Below are 20586 nucleotides of genomic sequence, written 5' to 3'. Positions count from 1 at the left end.
TTCACTCTCTGTAGGTCATAAAGGTTAACGCCTCGCTTCGGCTAATTTTCGAACTTTTACAGACCATTCCAGGGGAAGGGTGGAGAGTGGAAGGCATTTTGGTTCAGTTTCAGTTATGCAACATTTCCCTGCCGTAATATAAACGTCTGCGATTCATAACATACACTTTCACTGGTGAGGCCCGGTTACGAAATACTTTATTTTATTATATAGACAGGAGGGGTTTATTGGAAAATACAGTACTCGTAGAATAACGTCATTTCCAGCTTTTTCACGGTTGTATGTGCAAACAGTGAAAAATGGTGAGCGATGGATTTGTCTATATAATAATAATAATAATAATAATAATAATAATAATAATAATAATAATAATAATAATAATAATAATAATAATAATAATAATAATTGGTGGCTTGAAAATGTGAATTTTATTTTCTTGTATCAAAAAAATATATTTTACTCAATTACTGCGCTTGTTCGTATATTCCAAAATAAAATTCACATCTTCGCGCCGCCGTGTAATATCCTATATATTTTATGACAGCTTATTCCCTATAACTGAAATTTTCCAGCCATTTATGCCTAAAATTACCAGGGTTTTTTTAGCAAAAAAATATAACGGTTTATCCCAGGATATCCATAATTCTGTTCGTAAACTACCAGAAGGCGTTCCACGATACAAACATAATGATTAAGTTCTCATATTTGCTCGTTCAGGTTGTCTGGCTGGTTGGGTTAGGCATGGGCAATCTTGCTATTTTATCGATGATACTCCAACCAAACACTGGAGCGATGCTCGAGCAGCTTGCCGACGTCGGGGTGCAGACCTGCCCATAATCAAATCAGCTGAGGAAAACCAATTCATCGCCGACCTGGTACTAAAGCAGAAGACTGTTACGTGGGGTGGCGCGTGGATTGGAATCCGGCGAGATGATGCAGCCCGCAAGCTCTATTGGATTGACGGGACCTTAGTCGAGGCGCAGTTTACTGCGTGGGCAGCCGGAAACCCGAGCGACACCAGTGGTATTGAGGATTGCGGTCATATATTTGGAAAACGTGACCCAGGCTATGAAGACCAGGAGGGAAAGTGGAATGACGTATCCTGCAATTTGGTGGCAAGCTTTTTTGTAACCAGATACCCAGTCATTCTTTGCCAGAAGTCCATTTAAGGTGACCAGCTCCTTCTTAGAGGGAAGCTGTGGGTCTAGCTGGTATACGAGGTTTAATTTTGTTAATCCATTATCAACTTTGCTCAATTTGTTAATCCATGATCAACTTATATTGTACGTTTGTATTGTTTTTTCTGACTCATGCCTCAAGTGTATCAAGGCTTGACCAGCCTAATTGTTATGCACATTTTTATTTGGAGGGAAAGCATTTGTCCGGTCTCTGTGAAACTTGGCAAACAGTTTATTATCGGTGTCCTTATTAATTTTCCAAAATTTGCTGTATCAGATTCTAGTCACGTGACCTGAAAACGACTTATAAAGGTTAAAATTTTTACTCAAAAATGGGGAACAAAAAGTTACATTATATCAATCTTGTTTGTTGCTTACTCGTTGAGCCCTTGTAAGGGCCTTATCATCCCGCCTTTTAATGATGTCCACATCTTAAGAGTAACGGTTAATTAAGGAAAATGAGTCACGTGACATGATAAATGTCCAAATGCAGTGAAATACAGAAAAGTGATGCGAACATCGTGTCGAGAAGTTTGGTTTTATTTGTCTTGTTCTTTAACAATGAGTTTCTGTAGTAATTTTTGGGGAGTTCATAATTGGAGACGTTTCTTCCTTTATCACTTCTTTCTCTCTACCACTCCTGTTCGGCACGTGAATGCAGGCCCTAAACAGGGTGGAGTGATGGGCGAAGGGGGTGATAACATGCGCGTGTGTATATTTGCTCTCTTTGCTGCTCTTGCGCCCTTACTGGTATGCAGTTTGCTTTATTGGAAATTACTGTTAGATTTCAAATTAGGCGTCTATTTTAAGGGTCAAACTTTGGTACAATCATTCAACAGCAAAACACACTTGGTGTATCGTGGGAGACGCGGAGGAGTCGGCGAGAAAAAGCGAAAACGAGCGGCAAGCAATGCGTTATAACGTACTTTGAAACGTAAAATAGGGCCGTTTCATCAGTTGAGTGTTTACTTATTAAGTCTATTAAGTGCACCTTGTTATTACTTATTCAAGAAGTTCCGTTATAGGTCATGTTTATGTTAAGCAGGGGACTACAGATTCACAGGCCAACATCTCCCTTAAAGCCTGGCTAAACTAGGAAACATTGTTGCGGAAACGTTGTTTCTTTTTATGTTTTCGGCGTGGCTAAATTAGCAGGAAGCAAACGTAGCAAAATAGGAAGCTTTAGCAACAACGGCGGTAACAGCAACAGAAGTGTCAAAAAAAAAAAACAACGTTAGGCTTAATGACCAAAACAACAGCTCTGCATGTGCACTGCACTTTTTTGTACATTTCTTTGCCGTCACTGCTCGACTAGGTCGTGAAGTTTGCTGATGGGACGTTTCATGGAGGACGTCAATACACGATGACGAATTTTCTTTCTTTTTCTAAACTTGGGTGCGGTCTCCGAAATTTCAACTGCAGGAAAATTCATCTACATTTGACATTGATAGAGTTAGAATAATCGCGACGACGTTAGAAAAAACGCGAACTCATTTTACTAGCTACGTTTTCGCTGCCGTCGCCGTCGTCGTTTCTAAAGCTCCCTAAAATGTTTGCTGCCACGGTGGCTAAACGAAGAAACATTGTTCTGGAAACAAAGGGTCACGCATGCGCATAATAATAAGCCGACTTTAATGCTAGAAAACATTTTTAATGAGCAGCACTGAGAACTAGTCAACATTGCTTTCATGGTGGCTAAACTGAGAAACATATTTTTCGGAAGCAAAATCGTGTCGTGGGATGCAAAAATGTATTTCCAAGCAGCAAAATTTTTTCCACAACATATGCTTCCTTCGCAGCTAAAGCGGCAAACATTTGCCTCCTCAACAATGTTTTCTAGTTTAGCCAGAGCGTTATTTAAACATTTTTTTTTGCAAATGTATTAATCCACTAGTTTAATGACCTAACCCTAACGCTAACCCTTACTCTCCACATAGTCACCCAACTCTCCATATAACCACTCTTACTGGGTAATTTTTAATGACATGCCCATGTTGACGTCAACAATCCAAGATGGCGAACGACTAGTGATCCAAAAATGTTGAAATACAAACGGTGTGTTGGAAGATTTTATCACACGGTTTTATGGTGATTCTGTAAATAATGGTAAGGGTCAAAGGAGGAGACATCAGGTATCCCACGAGTCTCCGCGAAAAATTATCGACTAGAAGATGTCAAATATCGATGCGAAGGTGAGCACGCAGTCCGAAATCGACTGAATTTCAAGTGGCTATTTTTCCTAATTCAGGACCTAAGAATGTAAGTTAAATCATTTTGTGCATTGTTTTGACAATTAAGTTCAAGCTTGTATTACAATATCGCAGTTAATTTGCCTAAGAATAAAGAAAAACATACAATTGTTTGGAGTGGTATGCATGATCGACTCGCTTTGTTCGTTCGCGGCTTTCAAATGCTTGATACAAATTTGACCCTAGCGAGTTCAATCCAGGGTACATTAGAGTTAAATCTTGCCTGTTGTTGCTCGAATAGTATCTCCTTTGAATTTTATTCAATTTCCCCTTAAGTCCCCATGTTTTGAAGGAATTTTTGTTCGTTGAAGTTTGCCTAAATTGACGCCAAAAATGTCAACAACTGCGCGATGCTTTTATCAGTAGTAACTGCTTTTGAACGATCACTCGTTTTCCCGGTCGAAATGAACAGTAATTTATTAAAGCACGATTCTGCTCGGTTCTATTCGTGTAAGGACATCAAGTAGTGACATAAATGCTTCCTTTTTAGTCGATATTCAAGCAAACGGTAAATGCATGAAAGAAGTCGAAGAAAAGTCGAGTGGCAAGCGGCCGTTCAGTGTTTTTGATCGCACGAACAAGCAAAGACGCCGCTCTCGTAAGTCTTCTGGAAAACTAACGTTTCCCACGACCGTTAGCAACCGAACACAGGCTAAGTTTGACGAGTTGACGTAACTCTGACTGTCTAAATCTAAGAAACTCACGTAAATCAATGGCGACGGAGAGAGCAGATCAGCGTCACTCCGAGAAGCTCCATCGCAAATGCGAGAAAGCGTGTCAACACGAGTTGATAATATAGTTGGAAGCGAGGCATTGTGGGATACCCGATTTTTCCTCCTTTGTAAGGGTCCTTAATTAACCATTCATTCTCTTACAAAAGTCGCTTTATTCTCTGTTGTGTGACCTCTTTTTTGGTGATCTTCCTTGGTTGAAACTTTTAAACATCTCGGCGTTTCAAAATGGTGGATCTTATAATTCGTTCACCATCTTGGATTGTTAATGTCACTCTTAAAGCAATAAATAGAAAATTGCCAGGGTCCAGTAAGAACTGTGAATCTATATCGGGTGGCGTAATAGGGAAGACGTTCGACTATAAATCTGTCGTGAAAAAGTGAAACATACAAGGAAATAGAATTCGTTTAGTCAGAAAACAATTAAAAACGAAATGTCTTTCTGGTTGGTCATTTTAACGAAACGTAGTTTTCAAATCATGACTTCTGATTGGTCGAAATCGACCATGTGTGCCGAACCTTACCCTCCGATTGGCCAAGTGACATACCGACATGTTTTACCACTAGCCAAATAACCGACTGCATACTTTACTGAGAATCTATTTTAAGATTGGAATGATAGATTAACAGCAAAATTAGTTATGAACAGTACGTGACCTTAGTGGGTCCTTGGAGCTCTGTTCAGCCGATAAGAATAATTTCATTTACCATACAGGGATCTTTTTAGAGTCATTTTAACTACCGACGAAAACACGCTTGAAAACTGAACTTAAAAAACTTAAAATTAACCAAACAACAAACAAACAAACAAACAATTTACCCATAAGAAAGGCCTCACTTTTTTTGTAGCAAACCTTGGTCTAAAAGCTTTTGAATCCGGGTAGCTGAAGTGTACTTATCAGTTAACGAATTTTATTTGAAAAAGTCTTGTGTGACTGGACGAGCTAAATTCACCGAGTTTGGAGTTTGTGAAGATCTCTAGATGTGCAAATTCCACAAGCTAACAGTTGCTTTTCGCAAATTTGTTTTCGTTTACTAGCGCCTCCAGATTCACTTGTTTCTTTTATTCATTTCCCAGCACCTCCAGATTTTCCTATTAGTTTTCAGTGTTTATTTTTTATTGCACACCGTGTACAGAAATGAATCGTAAACCAGCACAAAACTTGGTCGCAAAATCGTCTATTGCTTTGAACATACAAACAAAATACTTGTTTTGAAAGCTAATTTTGAACGATATGTCCCATAGAAATGATGTCCTGATCTTGATCAACTCCGCGCTTTAGCCATGTTACTCCCGTGTTATTTTCTTTACATTGGCTACCAGTCAAATTAAGAATTGATTTTAAGATTTTAATAATTACTTTTAAAGCCATACATGACCAAGTACCTGATTACATTTGTAATCTCGTTAATGTTAGGAACTTTTCCACGTATGGTCTTCGCTCAAGTTCTGAACTTTTATTAGTACCACCATCCACGAAAACGAAGAAGACACTCGGTGACAGGGCTTTTACTGCTGCTGCACCATCACTGTGGAATAAACTGCCGAGCGCAATAAGGGACGAGGATAATCTCACACGTTTTAAGTCCAAATTGAAGACATTTTTATTTAGAGTTGCTTACAATACGATGTAAGGACTGTAAGAATTGTAAATAACTATTTTTAAAAATTATTTTTTTTATTTTTATTTTTTTATTTTTTACATATACAATTTGTTAGGCGCATTTGATCATATACACATGCTAATTTGCGCCATACAGATATTAATTATTATTAAATGTGTCCTTACAAACCCTAGGTGTTAAGGTGGTGCTAAGGTGGTGAGGGTCGGTGAAGGGATATTTTCTTTCTCCCGCACCATTTTTCTGTTGCGTGTGTACACATAAATGCAAATTTGTCCTAGCCTTTTCGCCCTTGATTGTAGGTGGTCTCTCTCACTTATGTATGCAATACATGTAAAAAGAAATCATGAAAGGGATGAAACATTTTTAACCGTGTATGCAATTATTTATTTTACCTTCGTTTTACACGTCCTTTACTCTCAATCATGAGATTATTTTCATCTCTTGTGCTAATCTGGTTCGAATTATAAAATTTAGAGTTTCCGTATTGTGTTCTGAAGATCACTGTCGCTGTGAACTTGACATATGTTGCCAGTTTTAGTACTCACTGCACCAAGATGTTCCCCATGGCCTTGATGGACCTCTCACCATTATCTGGTGAATAGGCAGCCACGTTTCCACACGTGTTGGAGTCATCAGGGTGTCCTCCAGTACCAAACCCGATTCTGGAGTCGCAGCTCAAACAATTATTTTCCTGGTTACCCAGGATACCGATCCTTACTTTGGAAAAGACCTGCCCACCCCAAGTACACCTTGCGTTAAACCCTTCCCTGTTACAGTTGCGCTGCAAGGAGGCTGCAGGCCCAAGGAGGTTCTTCCAGGTGTCACGACCCAGTGGGATAGCACGGTATTGCCCGTCAGCGATTAGTGAGTATAGGGAGCTTACGTGAGTGTCAATGACAACAAAGTTGCTCTGATTGTGGACCATCATCCCAAGACAGATCTTGGAGAAGGACGTGCCCCAGTAAGTTGGCAACTTCGTCTGCGTTTGGTCAAACCCAGTCTGCCCTCCTGCACGATTGTAGGTATTTTTGTTGCTCCAAAGAATAGAATCGTAATGGAAGGTGCGCTGAAAACAGAAAAAAAAAACATTTTTCGGAATCAAAAAACCATAACATCAGCAAAGCAAAACGAAAACGGAAGAGTAACGAAGTAAAAACTAGAATGAATTTTACCTTTGTGCCATCAATCTTCATGACCGGCGTCCATCCTCCATCTCCACATCCAAAGTTTCCCATGTGACAGTAAACAGGAATCGTTTCTGAACCAAAAATCAGCGTGTACACTTGACTTTTTGTTGACCTGTTGTAGGAATGGAACAATTTAACTCTATTACTCTTTTTCTTCGTCACGATAAGACGATTACAATTAGCCGGAAAAAGCACAGTTTCGTAACGTTACAACAAAGGTGCATAATAACTTCAACCTCTCGTCATAACAGCTGATAAAAATTTTGCACATTGTGTTATTTCTAAACATTATATTACATCGTTCAATTAGTAGTAGTAGTAGTAGTAGTAGTAGTAGTAGTAGTAGTCATTGTTTTATTCTTAAGCAACCGAACTGTTTTGTAACTACTGTGTTGCATTGTGTAAATGTAATGTTCATCAACCGTAATTTCGCATTTTGGGGATTCGGAATTACTTCCTTCCTTCTGCAACTCCATAAATATATCTTTTAGGTAATTAAGTAAGAGGCGTTTTGAGGTGTTAAAATCCCTATTAAAATATCCTTCAATGTATGGTTGTCAGGGATAAATAATATCATTCCAAGTTTTTTCCTAAATGAACTTGAGTAGGGACACTCATAAAAGAAATAAAGCATTGTTTCTGGTTGTCGTTTGCAGAAAGAACAAAGATGCGCTGCAGCGAATTCGAAGCCCATCTTGAAAAATTGAATTGAAAGAAAGAAATTGGCTCAAAGGTAACAGAATGAGGAAGGAAAATGCTTATTATAATGCTTAATTATAAGTTGAAATCATTCTTGAATGTTAACGCACAATTCGGAAAGGAAGCCTTTTTCAGGATTAGTAATCTTGTGGTATGTTCTTGGTTATATGGAACACACCATTTTGACAATTAAGGCTGGATAAGAGCTAATGCAATCACTGCATGATTTAACTAGGAACTGAGTGGTACTCTGGGTGTCAATTGGGGGAGGGGGCGAGACGATTCTGTACGTCTCACACACACCCTCTTTCCCTTCGAGGCAGAAAAATACCTTCAGTCACAATATTTGTGACTCTTCCAGTTTTGGCGAAAAGAATACCAAATTTTGCTGTACCTTTTAAAGGTCATTGAAGTGGAAACACCTCGCCGCTTGAAATGTTTGGAAAAATATTTTGCCCTTTAGTCTTGACGTTTAATTATGCAGCCGATAGAATCCATGGATACAGAACTGAGTCGATTCTTTGGTGGACACAAAACAGAGGTTGCAAAAGTTTCACATGGCAAATTCATCAGTAGCGAATAAAATTATTAAAAGTTTTGCTAAACATACTACTTAAACCACCTAAAACCACCTAATGTAATAACTGAACCCACCGTAAATGCAATACAATTTAACACAAAATGTAATAACCTGACCAGCCGTAAATATTATACAAGTTAACCCTAAATGTAATAACCCTGTATTTATATCACCCAAAGATGACTGGCGCTTTATTCCCGAAGATTACCGAACATCAATCAAAGTCTTAGTGAGTACTTCCGATCGCTGAGGTATTATAATTACAGGATTTACCGAAGATCACCGAGGTATACGTACTGCGAAGTTTAACTAATAACGAAGCTAAAACGATAATTTGCGAGGATAATGTGAACGCTTTCGAAGCTAAACCGAAGCTTTCCGAAGATTTACAAACAAAATACGAAGTTCAAGTTTAAAAATAATCATTGCAGAAAATTGCCCAAAGATGTTTTAAAAAGGGCAATCTGGATATGTCCCAAAGATTTAGGTGATAGAGTAGTACGACACACATGCAGTGGAAATATAAAGAGTGACTTTTACTGAAAATGACACTCGTTCATCGTGAATTACCATTATTTCTTTATTAACTTTCAATGCTGTTTTAAGCAAACGTCTTTGGTTAATAATCGTAATCATTAACTTACTCATTAGTAAAATAAGCAAGGAACTTCACGGTTTAGTGCTACCATATCACTTCACCGATGGTGTGATTTTATCCACAGCTTGATCTCAGTGACATGCAATAAAATAATGTTCTTATTCTACATACTGACTACAAGACTTAATATTACTTGATGTTCTTACGACAAAAAATTCGAATACTCTTCTCCTATAATACTCGAAATTCTTTGGATTATTCTCTGAAATCTTCGGAAGACTTTTGGTAAGCATAAAGTCTTCCATAAAGCTTTGGTATTCTTTGTTGTACGTTCATTGTTATTACATTTGTGGTTAGTATTACATTTACGGTTGGTATGACATTAAGCGTTGATACACAGGACAATGGAACTGAAATTTTATTTTCCGAGAAATGTTTATTTTTCTGCACCCAATAAAGTTTGATAAAGAAATCATGAACATTAGTGTCATTACTGGTAGAGCTTAGAAACTTACTTGTATTTCTCGTACTGTTCCTTACAAGAAGAGGCGGCTGGGGCTGGAAAGAAAATTGTCTGGATTGACTTTTAATTAAATGCATATATATATATATGAGAACGATCAAATGTAAAACATAGATGAACCAAGCTTCTGGTTAGACCCATACTGAAGAACTAAAAGTGACAAGACGCTTCTCTGTCGAAAAGAAGACTCCCTTACTCTCCCCGCCAAAAACAAAAGGAGGAGGGAACAATAGCCATATATTTGAGATTTAATCATCGAAAAGAATTTCGTGTCGTTATGATCTACGTCTGTTGTAGATAATGTCCCCTCATGAAAACCATAAGAATTATTTCTTGAGCAAGTTCTTAAATCCTTTGTATGCCGTTACACATCATTCAAATCAGTTTCCATTTTGGCTCTGGTTGTCCAAGGCAGGCTCAGCTTAAACTAACCAGGGATACATGTTATTCAGTCTTGTAATTACTTGACTGTATTGTCCTCCAGTGAGCATAAAGACCAGAATATTATTATGGTCCTACATCAGTTTGGCTTTGGTTGTCGCCAAACCGTTTATCAGAGAAATACTTTTAATGAGAAGAAAAACACCTACTGCTCGATCTTCCCAACAAGACCAAGAAGACAACAGGAGACAGGGAGTTCTTTGCAGCTGCGCCGACCCTGTGGAACGCCCTTCCAGACGAGTTGAGAGCTTTGGGCAGTCTCAAAACCTTTATGGCACGGTTGAAAACTCATTATTTTAAATTAACCTTTAGCTTATGACCTGTAGTATTTGAACACAGATCTTTCGCATGTGTATATATGTGATATTTTTATTTAGTATCCATTTATTAACTATTTGAAAAGCTGTAACATTGTAGTATTATAAGCATTGTAATGTAAAGCGCATTACATCATATACCCATGTATTTTGCGTTATATAAATAATAAAGTTATGTTATGTTATGCTAGAAAAAGAAATCCTAGTTAACTTTTTCCTGGAGTCGGGCGTCAAGAAACTCGAATCTGGTTGAAAATTAATATCTGTGCTGTCTCATTGTCTACTTGGCTCTTCTGAGCACTGTATACTTCCAAATTGTGAAATAATTTTTTGTGGAAAATAATGGAACTTAACACCTACCATGCTCTGCGTAGCACTCGCGTTCAATCTCTGCCACTATTTTATCAAGTAGATCCTTAACATTTACGTCTTGATTCTTAAGGTCGTCCTTTTGTTTGTTGATCGCATCGACAACCTTCTTTTCCTCACGGGTACCTGCAAACAATATTTAGAGCAAACGGTAAGAACCATCCCAAACTAGTGCTACAGGGAGTCAATTTATGGTGATAACTCGTAGAAGCGGCTCATAGCCACATTTAATACTAGTATTGTCGCAACAACGACAGCTCCATTTCTTGAGGCATATCCTCAGGAAACCGGAGAATGAATTGGTCAAACCAAACATGGCAAAAGTAAGCCCGGTCGCCCAAAGCTGATGTTTCATCAGTACAATGCCAGCGTAGTCAGCCAGGCATACCCACCAACGCCAGAAGAGATTCGAAGCATGGTACAAGAACCGGAAGGCATGGAGAAAACTCGTGACCGACTGCAGTGCAGTTGGCTGATGATGAACGTCTTCAGCGTTTTCGTTTCAATTTTTAGAGCAACATATAAGAAACATGCCAATGATTACCTCTCTCAACGACCACTGTAACATACTTCCTCAATTAAAATGCCCATCTTTCTTGTCAAACCAAAATAGTTGAAACCTCTAGTAAGCCATTGCGATCAACTTTTCCGCTTATAATCTCCCAAAGAGGTGCCTATTTGAAAACCCCTATTATTAAACAGTTTTAATATCAAATTTTAGACAACCTATTGTCCGTGGCAGCAAATTTGGAGAAGACTCAATCTCCTCTTCTCTCATGCATAATCTATAACTTGTTTTCATTGATCAGATACTTATGAATATTTCGGTGTTCATGTCACCGAAATAGGTGCTTAGTTGAAAGAGGTTCATTTGAGTCACTACAGTGTGTCAAGTTGAAAATTGTTTTCTGCCCAAACAGGCACTTTATTCAACCACAGGACACCCAGGCTCACGAACAGCTGCAGACCAGTTAGTGCCAGGTTTAACCGCGGTAAAACGCAAAAAAAACCAAACAAACAAACAAACAAAAAACGAGAGAGAGAGAGAGAGAGAGAGAGAGAGAGAGAGAGAGAGAGAGAGAGAGAGAGAGAGAGAGAGAGAGAGAGAGAGAAAAAGAAATAAAAAGAAACGTTTGATGGCGGTTAAGTGGCAGGTGGTGGGGTCTCCACGATCACAAAGCACGCTGGGACGTGAACCAGCGACCTTCGTTTCGTTCAAGTCCAGCGGCAGAACCATTTCGCAATGCCGCCTACCTTCTTAGGCTTGGTGCAAGGCAAAACAAACTGTTTCACTTTGTGGATCCAAACAGTAAATAGTACATATTTTTCTTAAAAAATAACCAATATAGTCATCATCGTTAAAATATTCAATTTGAATAATTTACCTTCAGGGCTAATAGGTTGTTTTGTCTTCACAGTCACTGAGAACAGAATGAGAAGGAGAAGGAACACTGTTCTCTTAACGGCCATCTTTGAATCTGTCGCTGAAAACAAATCGTAAGTGGCGAGCTAGTTAGTTTAAAATCTAAAATTTAAAATTAAGTTTGTTGTAATTGTTGTGTGTTTTATAATGTTTTCGACTGCTACAGTTTATGTAAGAGCTTCCTCTTTTCTTAGCAGCCTATAAAGTATTATAATTATAATTAGCAGCTGCTATGAGTCATTCCCGTTTCCACATCCCGTGGTGCTTTGGTCGTTTGCCCTAAGCTCAAACACAATTAACTGCGGTTTGTTTTTGAAAACTAATGGAAATCCTTCTAGCTTCCTTCCAGGAGTCCAATTAAATCTAAAGACTGTGCTAATCAGAGTCGTTAGCACGAACGTTAAAACTTATAGCCTCTCACGAATCTCGCATTTGATTGGTCAGTTATAACAGCGGATATCTTAAATTGAACTTTACCATTATAGTTATAGTTGAAACAAAAATGTAAAAAGAGTGTCTGCATGGTGTTAATTGATGGCTGAGAATTGTTCAAAATTCTAACTGTCATCCGCCAGAAATGGCGGTTTTTAAACTTATAGCTGAGAAACGTTAAGAAAACTGTTAGCTGAGATGTATAAACTTTGCCTGAGTAAAGTGTGAACTTTATTTGCAAATACATGTAACTTTCCAACAACCGTGCAGCTTACGATTGGGGACTGAAGTTGCTAATAAAGAAGACCCGCAGCTCCTCGCAAGTTGTTTCTAGCAGTCGTTAGTTCGTCAGAAGATGATAAGCAGTGTTTGCAAAGTCTCAAAAGAGATTGGAGGCATGAGAAAGTTCTTCGGAAATATTCGGATGATGCTCGACACTGTTCAGCTAATGAGAGGGACGCCGTTGATATCTTACAAAAGTTAACTGAGATCTGCCATAATTAATTGATAGCTGAGAAATGGCTCAACTTTTAACTTATAGCTGAAAATACAGGACAACCATGACGACCGTCAAAAAACGTTGTAAAAAAACTAACTATAAACTCTCTGTCAAGTTGGAACGATACCACCCCTCAGCCCAGTAAAGACCGGGTTTCATTTAGTCCGCATATCGGGTCTACAGTTTGCTTCTTTGTGACCGACTGTTCTCGCTTGATTTGAATAATTTAAAATAGGCAAAATTTAGAGGCACAATATTTTTATCCCAAAAAATTAAAACTAAAAGTTGCCCGGCAGCATTTCTTTCCCGACTGTTTATTTTACAGTGAAAAACAAAGCAGACTTCTACAGTGTTCTAAAGACAATTTTGGTTGAAAAAAGAAAAACGGATACAGATACAAAAATAGTTTTAATAAAATCTGATCTGTCAGAGGGAAACCGATTTTGACGTTATAACGAAACAAAAATTATAATAAATTCAAACACTTTTCTGGGCGGCGTTGCTAACAATATAAAAGAACCTACATTTGTATAATTTTTTATCACATTAAGTATATGTTTCACCACATACCTCACAGTTGATCGAAGGTTGTGATCTGGTATTTTAGCTTTAAGTTCAAGGTGTGCAGCTGCTCGATTGCTTCCCTTAGTATTACAAGGCACTAATGTTGCCTTGTTAGATTCACCTGGCTAGTAAGATATTACAATGTCAATTACACATGACATCTCCAACCCGGGAGAGGGGATACCCCTCGAAGTTTCTGGTGAGGGTTTGTGACTCGGTTATCCAAACCTTGACCCTCTTTCAGACCAAAATATGTAATTTTCCGATACCTTTTTCAGAACAGGCCTTCTAAAATCTATACCCATTTTCTGACGAGGTTTCTAGAACTGATCAATATCCATTTACAGACTTTCAGACTAAAATGCTTCAAATCTATGCCCTATACCAGTCGAAAACGGCTAAAAATCCTAATCTTTTGGCGCTGCACATACCCACTTAGCTTATATATGGGGGTACCCCCACTAAGATTTTCAATTGGGCGCAGTGTTTGTTTTTGTATTTGTTTCGAACGAACTCAAATTGTCAAAGAACGATGTCTGACAAAATGAAAAATAGTGTTTTTGGACTTTGTTTAGAGTGCCTCGGAAGACATCTCATGGTTGTACGATAACCTTATGTTTGCTGTTCTGGGATTTCACCGTCCACAAAAACCCTCTCACAGAAACAGGACCCACTCAGGTACGGGGAGGGATTGTGGGATCGTCTGGGTAGACAGATGGAAATGAATAAGTGCTTTTCTCGGCAGTCAGTTGTATACTGAGGAAATACTCTTTAACTAAGGTTAAAAACTATGCTACTCCGAGAAAGTTCCGAAAAATGCAGTTATTCGTCGGCGCGACGTCTATGCCTCTGCTTAAACGATCCCATAATGCCACACTCGTACCAGTTTCCCCTTAGTTTCTGGAGTTCCAGTCTACGATTTTACATCAGCGTAACTTTAAAAGAAATTCTTTCGCCCCTATACGTTAGAGGGTGGTCTACTAAGCAACATGTTAACATTCTTCCCAATCCGTAAGTGAAACTTGCTCAAATTTAGCTTCAATAGTTTGTAGCTTTTACCAGAGGATTTCCAATTCCAGTAAAATCGCAATTTTAAAGAGGAAAATAGTTTTTCTTTTGTAAAAAAAACGTTTATCTACATAAAAACTGTACTCACGTATCTTTATAAAAATAAAACTGAGGAACCTATTTTACAAACAAATATGCGTCCAACAATTCTTGCAAGTCTTGCACAGGGCTTTCATGTGAAGAAAAATACTCTTTGTCTAACTCAAACAATACATTCATTATTTTCATGGTGTTTTTTTTGGACGGGACTTAAAGTCAAGTATAGACGCTTTGCTAAAGTCAATCACACGATAAATTTTGTGAATTCTGTGAGAGAGGAGACAGATGTTCATGCCAGTGACTTTGTCAATACAAAGTGTGGTAAATTCTTATCGTTTTCCACACTGGCAAAGCAATGTCCCATGTATGGTGAAAGTTTCAAAGTTTATTGCTCCATTGATCCTGGGACAAGTCAAAGAGGTAGTCTAACTAACTTCTACTCTGACTATCCTTCCTTTCCGCACAGTTCAGTTCCAGTTTATTATGACATTTCCCAACATGAAGAGCTTCTTATCTATGATGACTTGTATTTGACACTTGCAGACTCTGTGTCCTTAGAAAAGGACACAAAAGAGCAAGCAAACTCTTCAATTTGGATAGAGCATCGAAAATACAGAGTGACTGCCTCTCGGATCTATGATGTTTACAGCTGGAAAAGGGGTATGGGAAAGCATGCAGAAAATTTTGTTGCTGAGCCCTCAACCCCATCTGCATTTTTGCAGCGAAGATTTGATCATGGACACATGTACGAACCAATTGCTTGGAAAAAATACCATGAGTACTTTGCCTCTGTTGAAGAGAATGTTAAAGTTCTGTCTTGTGGCCTTGTAGTTAATGTTAACAACCCTTGGTTAGGGCTTTCTCCTGATTCAAAGATAATGTTCTCTGACATGGTGGGGATTGGAGAGTCAAAATGCCCTTATGAACAAAAGAAACAGTGACCTTATGGATGTTGCACAAGCCAACAGAAACTTTTACCTTGAGGCTGTGGGAAATAGCCTACATTTAAAGCATAAACACCCCTACAAACTTTCAGCTTCAATGTCAATTGGCATTAACTGGAGCTGCTTTCAATGATTTCATTGTTTATACACACCGAAGTCTTTTTATTGAACGATTCACTTTCAATGAACAGTTCTGGGATGATGTGTCAGGAAAGTGGGTAACAATTACTTTTCTTACATACTTCCTAAATTGGCTTGAAATTGAGCGAATGGAAAAAAAACAAATGACATTTAACCGCCCCCCCCCCCCCCCCAAGGAATTTTATTTCATGTTTTCTACCATAAATAATGAATAATAGTGTGCTCAAAAAGTCAAGTTTGCCTGTCTTGAAGAAGGAAAACATGAGGTTTGACCTGAACACCACCAAGTGTCTGATAAAAAAAAGACGAATCCTGTTACCCCCGTTAAGCTTAGTTTGATAAGCGTAGTTTGATGAATGCCAGTCACTTTGTCCATGATAAGTCAAGATATTCATGGGATGGATTTTATGTTCAAACTGGGGTACTCTAATTAGGGTACTCTCTATTATAGCTTTTGGACCTCTGCTTTCAACAAAACAGCAGTTGCCAAAAACATTGGTTAATGTACCCTGGTTGCTGATATTCATTCAGCTAAATGCTTCTTTATCACATTTGCATTGTTTATGCTTGTTTAAGACAATGACATTGCAGGGAGATGAGTATCCCACTGTTTAAAATAAAATCCCCATCACTTTCGCAGAACTTAGTGTCATGACTATCAAGCTAATCAATTATGGATCCTGTTCCAAATAACAACAGTTTTCCCTGTTATGCACCTGTAAATGTTAACCCACTGGAGGTATAGGTGGGGGGTTTTAGAGCAATGACTTACTCATGATGGGGACATTTCACTGGGTCAGTGGAGTTCTAAGAAATTTTCAAAGAAGTTTTGTGATTCTTTTGAGCATCCACAAACACCCTCCAGGGGTGTCAGGACATTTGAACAAAAACTCCCAGTTAGCCCCCCCCCCCCCCAACCCCAAACTGCAGCAGCTTAAGCCTGATAGGTGTATTTTATCATTTTATTGAATCTTCATAGCTCGTATATTTCACGCAGATATAATAGGAAAGTGGAACAATGTCAAAAGAACAGCAACTGTCCATATTAGACTAACTGATCCATGCAGTGACAGGGGAATTGTTTCATCAATTAGTCTAAATTTCTTGACCTTGTTGATAAACCGTTCCACATGAATCCTGTTTGATGCTATTTTCTGGTTAATAACAGTTTCAGTTGCTTCAAATTGGGGCGTTGATCCGAGAAAAATTGGCAAATTAAGTTTAACTCCAATCTTATCAGTAAGATCTCTGATATTAAATCCTTTGTCTGCCATGATTTCGTCACCATTATCAAACATTTTGGGGTCAAGAAGGCCACTTCTTTCTACTATTTCTCGGTCAGATAAGCTCCCATAATAAAGTTGACACAAATGAGACACTGGCCTGAAATAGGTCTCTCTCCCCTTGTAATCAGAGTACATGTTACCATTCAACTCAAGAGATGTTGCCGCTTCACAGTACAGCTCAGTGCAGTCTATAATTACACGTGTCTTAGGGTAGCTGTCTCTGAAACTCTGTGGCATTGTTTTGTTAATTTGCTCTTTTGTTGACCAAATTGGAATCGCGCGTTAGTCGGAGGTACATGAAGCTTATCCAACTACAAAAAGGCGGCTCACTGTGCTCTTGTCACAGCTAAAACAACCAACCCAGATGCTCAGTGGTGAAACCCCTTCTCAGTCCCATCAAAGTGAGGAGAAATTGGAGTTCACCACTGAGACTACGTTTCCACCCTCGGCCTGTTTCTGGGTGAGCATTGGGTGCTGATACCAACTTAACATTTTCTCCATTATTACCGTGGTTTAACATGGTGAAAACCGCTTGAAAAACTTCGTACTCTGGAAAGCCAGTGTAGTGTTGACATTGCTTGTCAGATTTGATAAGGTCCACAGAGACAATAGGAGAGTCATGTCTTTTACCTCTTAAGTACTTTATTTCGTCATTTAGACTACGATTAGCGACAACGAGAGCATTAAAAGCGCTTTGAGTAGCTTTAGTTGTTAATACACGCAATGACTCTACACGGACAACGTTCTCCACCACATGCACGGACTCAGGGTTTAAGTTTCGTCTCACCTTTTTTGACGATACTTTGTTTCGCTTTGCGGGTAATTTTCTTTTCTTTTCACTTTCGCTAGGCGACTGGTTCCATTTCAGTGGCACGGCACCCTTCCGTAGGTTAACTCTGCTATCTCCCGGCACTCGCAGAAGATCGTGCTCTGCAAAGTGAGCACTAAAAACTCTTGTCGCATTTCGCCCCATGTAACGGAATCCACAGAGGTATTGGATTCCGGATTCCATCCCTCTGGATTCCGGATCCCAACCCTCTGGATTCACTGGATTCCGGATTCCAAGCCTCTGGATTCCGGATTCCAATAATTTGGAATCCAGATTACGGCGTCCTTGGTTCTACTCGTATTTTCAGCTCTAGTGTAATAATTTAAACAAAACACATACCTTTATCCCATATTGTAGTGGAACAATAAGTCATGATTCCGTTGGGGAAAAAACACCGATACCCTCTCATAGAACAAAACATTTCGAAACCGTCATTCTGGCAATTCCTATATACCATTTATATGATCAAAAAATATCGAACAACGTCACATGTAGTATTTACAGGCAAAGGCTATACCGTTTACATGATCAACAAATACCGAACAACAAATATTGACGGCTAACGTTCAAAGTTAGTTACATATATTACGTAACTTTCTGCATAAATCAGTGGCATCAATGGAAAGTTCAAATGATGCACAAGCTATAAATCTAAACGTTCGTTCCCTTAGTTTATTAGGAAAATGATTTCCCTTAGAAATTAATGCACGTCACAAAAATGAGAAAGCTTTTGTCATTTGATTTTTAAGAAGTGCGTTAACTAAATTTAAAAAATTCTACTCATCGTCCACTTGAGCGTTACAGTAAAGATCATGATGAGCGGCGCTTTTTGAAAGGGTTTTCCTTATGAGTCTTTCATTAAGCATGGTTGCGAATGGTTGCTTATTATATTAAAGCCTGGTTCGTTTCACTAGCGAAATATGCACAAGTATATGCATAGCATCGCTATGTCATTGTCAAAGCGAGCATATAAGCATAAGTATAAAAGCTTATAAAAATCCAAAATTTTCCTTTTCGTTATGCTTCCTATTATGATTATGTTCCTCTTATGCTAGGGAAAACCACATATGCAAAGCATAACCAGAAAGGACTACTACTCGATACATCTAATTATATAACAGTCCTTCTTGGTCTCTTTCGCGTAAGCTGTCACATGCATTTATTAAAAGGTGGCTGTTCAAAGCATCATGCTTATGTGTGTATTTCGGGCCTGTTTTCACTGACTTAAAATCGTATTTTTTGATTGATTGTTTATTTACCCATATTTGAAATCATTTACAATGTGAAATGTGACAAAATAAGACTGAACTATTTGGGAGGGAAACTGAAGAAACCCTTGCGGGCTTTTACAAGGCAGTTCCCCTATTACAATACATAACTTTAAAATTAATTAATAGGTATCGGTACATTACTTGTTAATGGTATCGTACGATATACGTTAACTATATGTAGCCAAGGCTTAATCTAATCATTATTTCAGTATTACCAGTAGCGAGTACAATAAAGTAAAATTGTCCAAAAGCGTTAAGCACCAGAAATCAAAAACTTTTTCATATTCTTGTTGAAAATGAAAACACTATTTGATTGCTTAATAGGTGCAGGAATATTATTCCAAGTATTAATTACTTTGTTGCGAGTTGAATAAACACTATAATTTGTCCTATTAAAAGTTTTTTGTAGCTTTCTTGAACTTCTTGTGTGATAATTGTGAAGTTCTGCCTTAATAATACAAAAATTATTAAAATAAGGTGGAAGAGCATTGTTGACCAGGTTGTAACTGAATGAAGAAATCAAGAGATCATTTATTTGGTGTATGTTTAGAATTTCCAACTTATTGAAAAGTGGAAGAGATGGTGTATTATAAGGAGAGAAAGTGATGATTCTTAAAATTTTCTTTTGCAGCTTAAATAAGTTTTCTAACCATGTAGGAAAGTTATTAGCCCAAACTATTTAACAATTAGATTATGAGCTCGAGATTTCTATCGCGTGATAGTTGATGAGGGCGAAGCCCGAATCAACTATCACGCATAGAAATCGACAGCGAATAATCTAATTGTTTTAGTATAAATCTACTAGTCGCTCAAAACTAAACAAGTAAATTATCTATTTCCTCATCGCAGACACTTCGAAAACGCGAAGAAGCGGGCGCCATTTTGTTGAAAATCGCTACTCACTATCTATCACAGAATAGATAGCGAGTAGCGTAGCCAATCAGAGGACGGAATTCGTAATAGAACACTAGTAGATTTATACTAAATTTCCATAGTGTAGGTAAGGGTATACTAAGCTATAATGTAATAATTTTAGTGTTGATTGGTTCAGAAAAAAGCGAATTCTTCGTAGAATTCTGCAAATTCTTATCATTTTTAAAGTAACATAATCAATGTGATCTTTCCATGTCAAGTGTTCATCAACCATGATTCCCAAAAACTTCGTTTGTTTAACTCTTTCTAAAGTCTTTTTATTTAATTTAATATGAAGCTCCTTTTTGAGCTTTTTACTACGAGATTTAAAGACAATAAAATTTGATTTCTTAACATTTAGAGTAAGTTGATTGCTTATTAACCATTTTTGAACCTTAATTAATTCTCTATTAATATTTGATTCTATCTCTGATATGTCTTTCCCAGAAATAAAAAGATTCGTATCATTAGCAAAGAAAATAGTAGATAGGTCATTGGTACAATTAGCTAGGTCATTGATGTATATTAGAAAAAGTAAAGGACCAAGAACCGATCCCTGTGGTACCCCACATGTGATTGGCATAACTGCAGACCTTACTTGGTTATATTTCACAATTTGTCTTCTGTTTCTGTGAGATAATTCTTTAACCAATTATGACAATTGCCACGTATGCCATAGA

General features: G+C 38.0%; 4 protein-coding genes and 1 pseudogene across 5 annotated transcripts in view; 3 read left to right on the top strand and 2 right to left on the bottom strand.

Annotated features, from left to right (window-relative positions):
* LOC146458746 (putative skeletal organic matrix protein 5) overlaps nt 1–11984 on the bottom strand; it is a 77246-nt gene extending 65262 nt beyond the window's left edge. Inside the window, exons 1-5 of one of the 2 annotated variants that reach the window (XM_085090337.1) lie at nt 11884–11984; nt 10490–10624; nt 9364–9406; nt 6957–7083; nt 6159–6850 (exon numbers count right to left, since the gene is read on the bottom strand). In XM_085090337.1, the coding sequence (XP_084946463.1) occupies nt 6326–6850; nt 6957–7083; nt 9364–9406; nt 10490–10624; nt 11884–11968 (915 nt within the window). In that variant the 5' untranslated portion in view covers nt 11969–11984 and the 3' untranslated portion in view covers nt 6159–6325. Of the gene's footprint in view, nt 1–6158; nt 6851–6956; nt 7084–9363; nt 9407–10489; nt 10625–11883 lie in introns of those variants that run through there. The other variant, XM_085090336.1, reaches the window with a different exon arrangement.
* LOC146458735 (uncharacterized) overlaps nt 1–20586 on the top strand; it is a 257490-nt gene that overhangs the window by 64603 nt on the left and 172301 nt on the right. The gene's annotated exons all lie outside the window — the stretch shown is intronic.
* LOC146458736 (uncharacterized) overlaps nt 1–20586 on the top strand; it is a 256692-nt gene that overhangs the window by 91775 nt on the left and 144331 nt on the right. The gene's annotated exons all lie outside the window — the stretch shown is intronic.
* LOC146458745 (uncharacterized) lies at nt 14886–15926 on the top strand (annotated as a pseudogene).
* LOC146458744 (uncharacterized) lies at nt 16598–17131 on the bottom strand. The gene has a single exon (XM_085090377.1). It carries the CDS (start codon nt 17129–17131, stop codon nt 16598–16600), a length of 534 nt encoding a protein of 177 aa, XP_084946503.1.

Source organism: Pavona decussata, unplaced genomic scaffold (assembly GCF_977016875.1).
Source record: "Pavona decussata unplaced genomic scaffold, jaPavDecu1.1 SCAFFOLD_229, whole genome shotgun sequence".
Taxonomy (NCBI): domain Eukaryota; kingdom Metazoa; phylum Cnidaria; class Anthozoa; order Scleractinia; family Agariciidae; genus Pavona; species Pavona decussata.
Note: the sequence above shows the minus strand (reverse complement) of the source record. Positions and strands in the feature narration are given on the sequence as shown.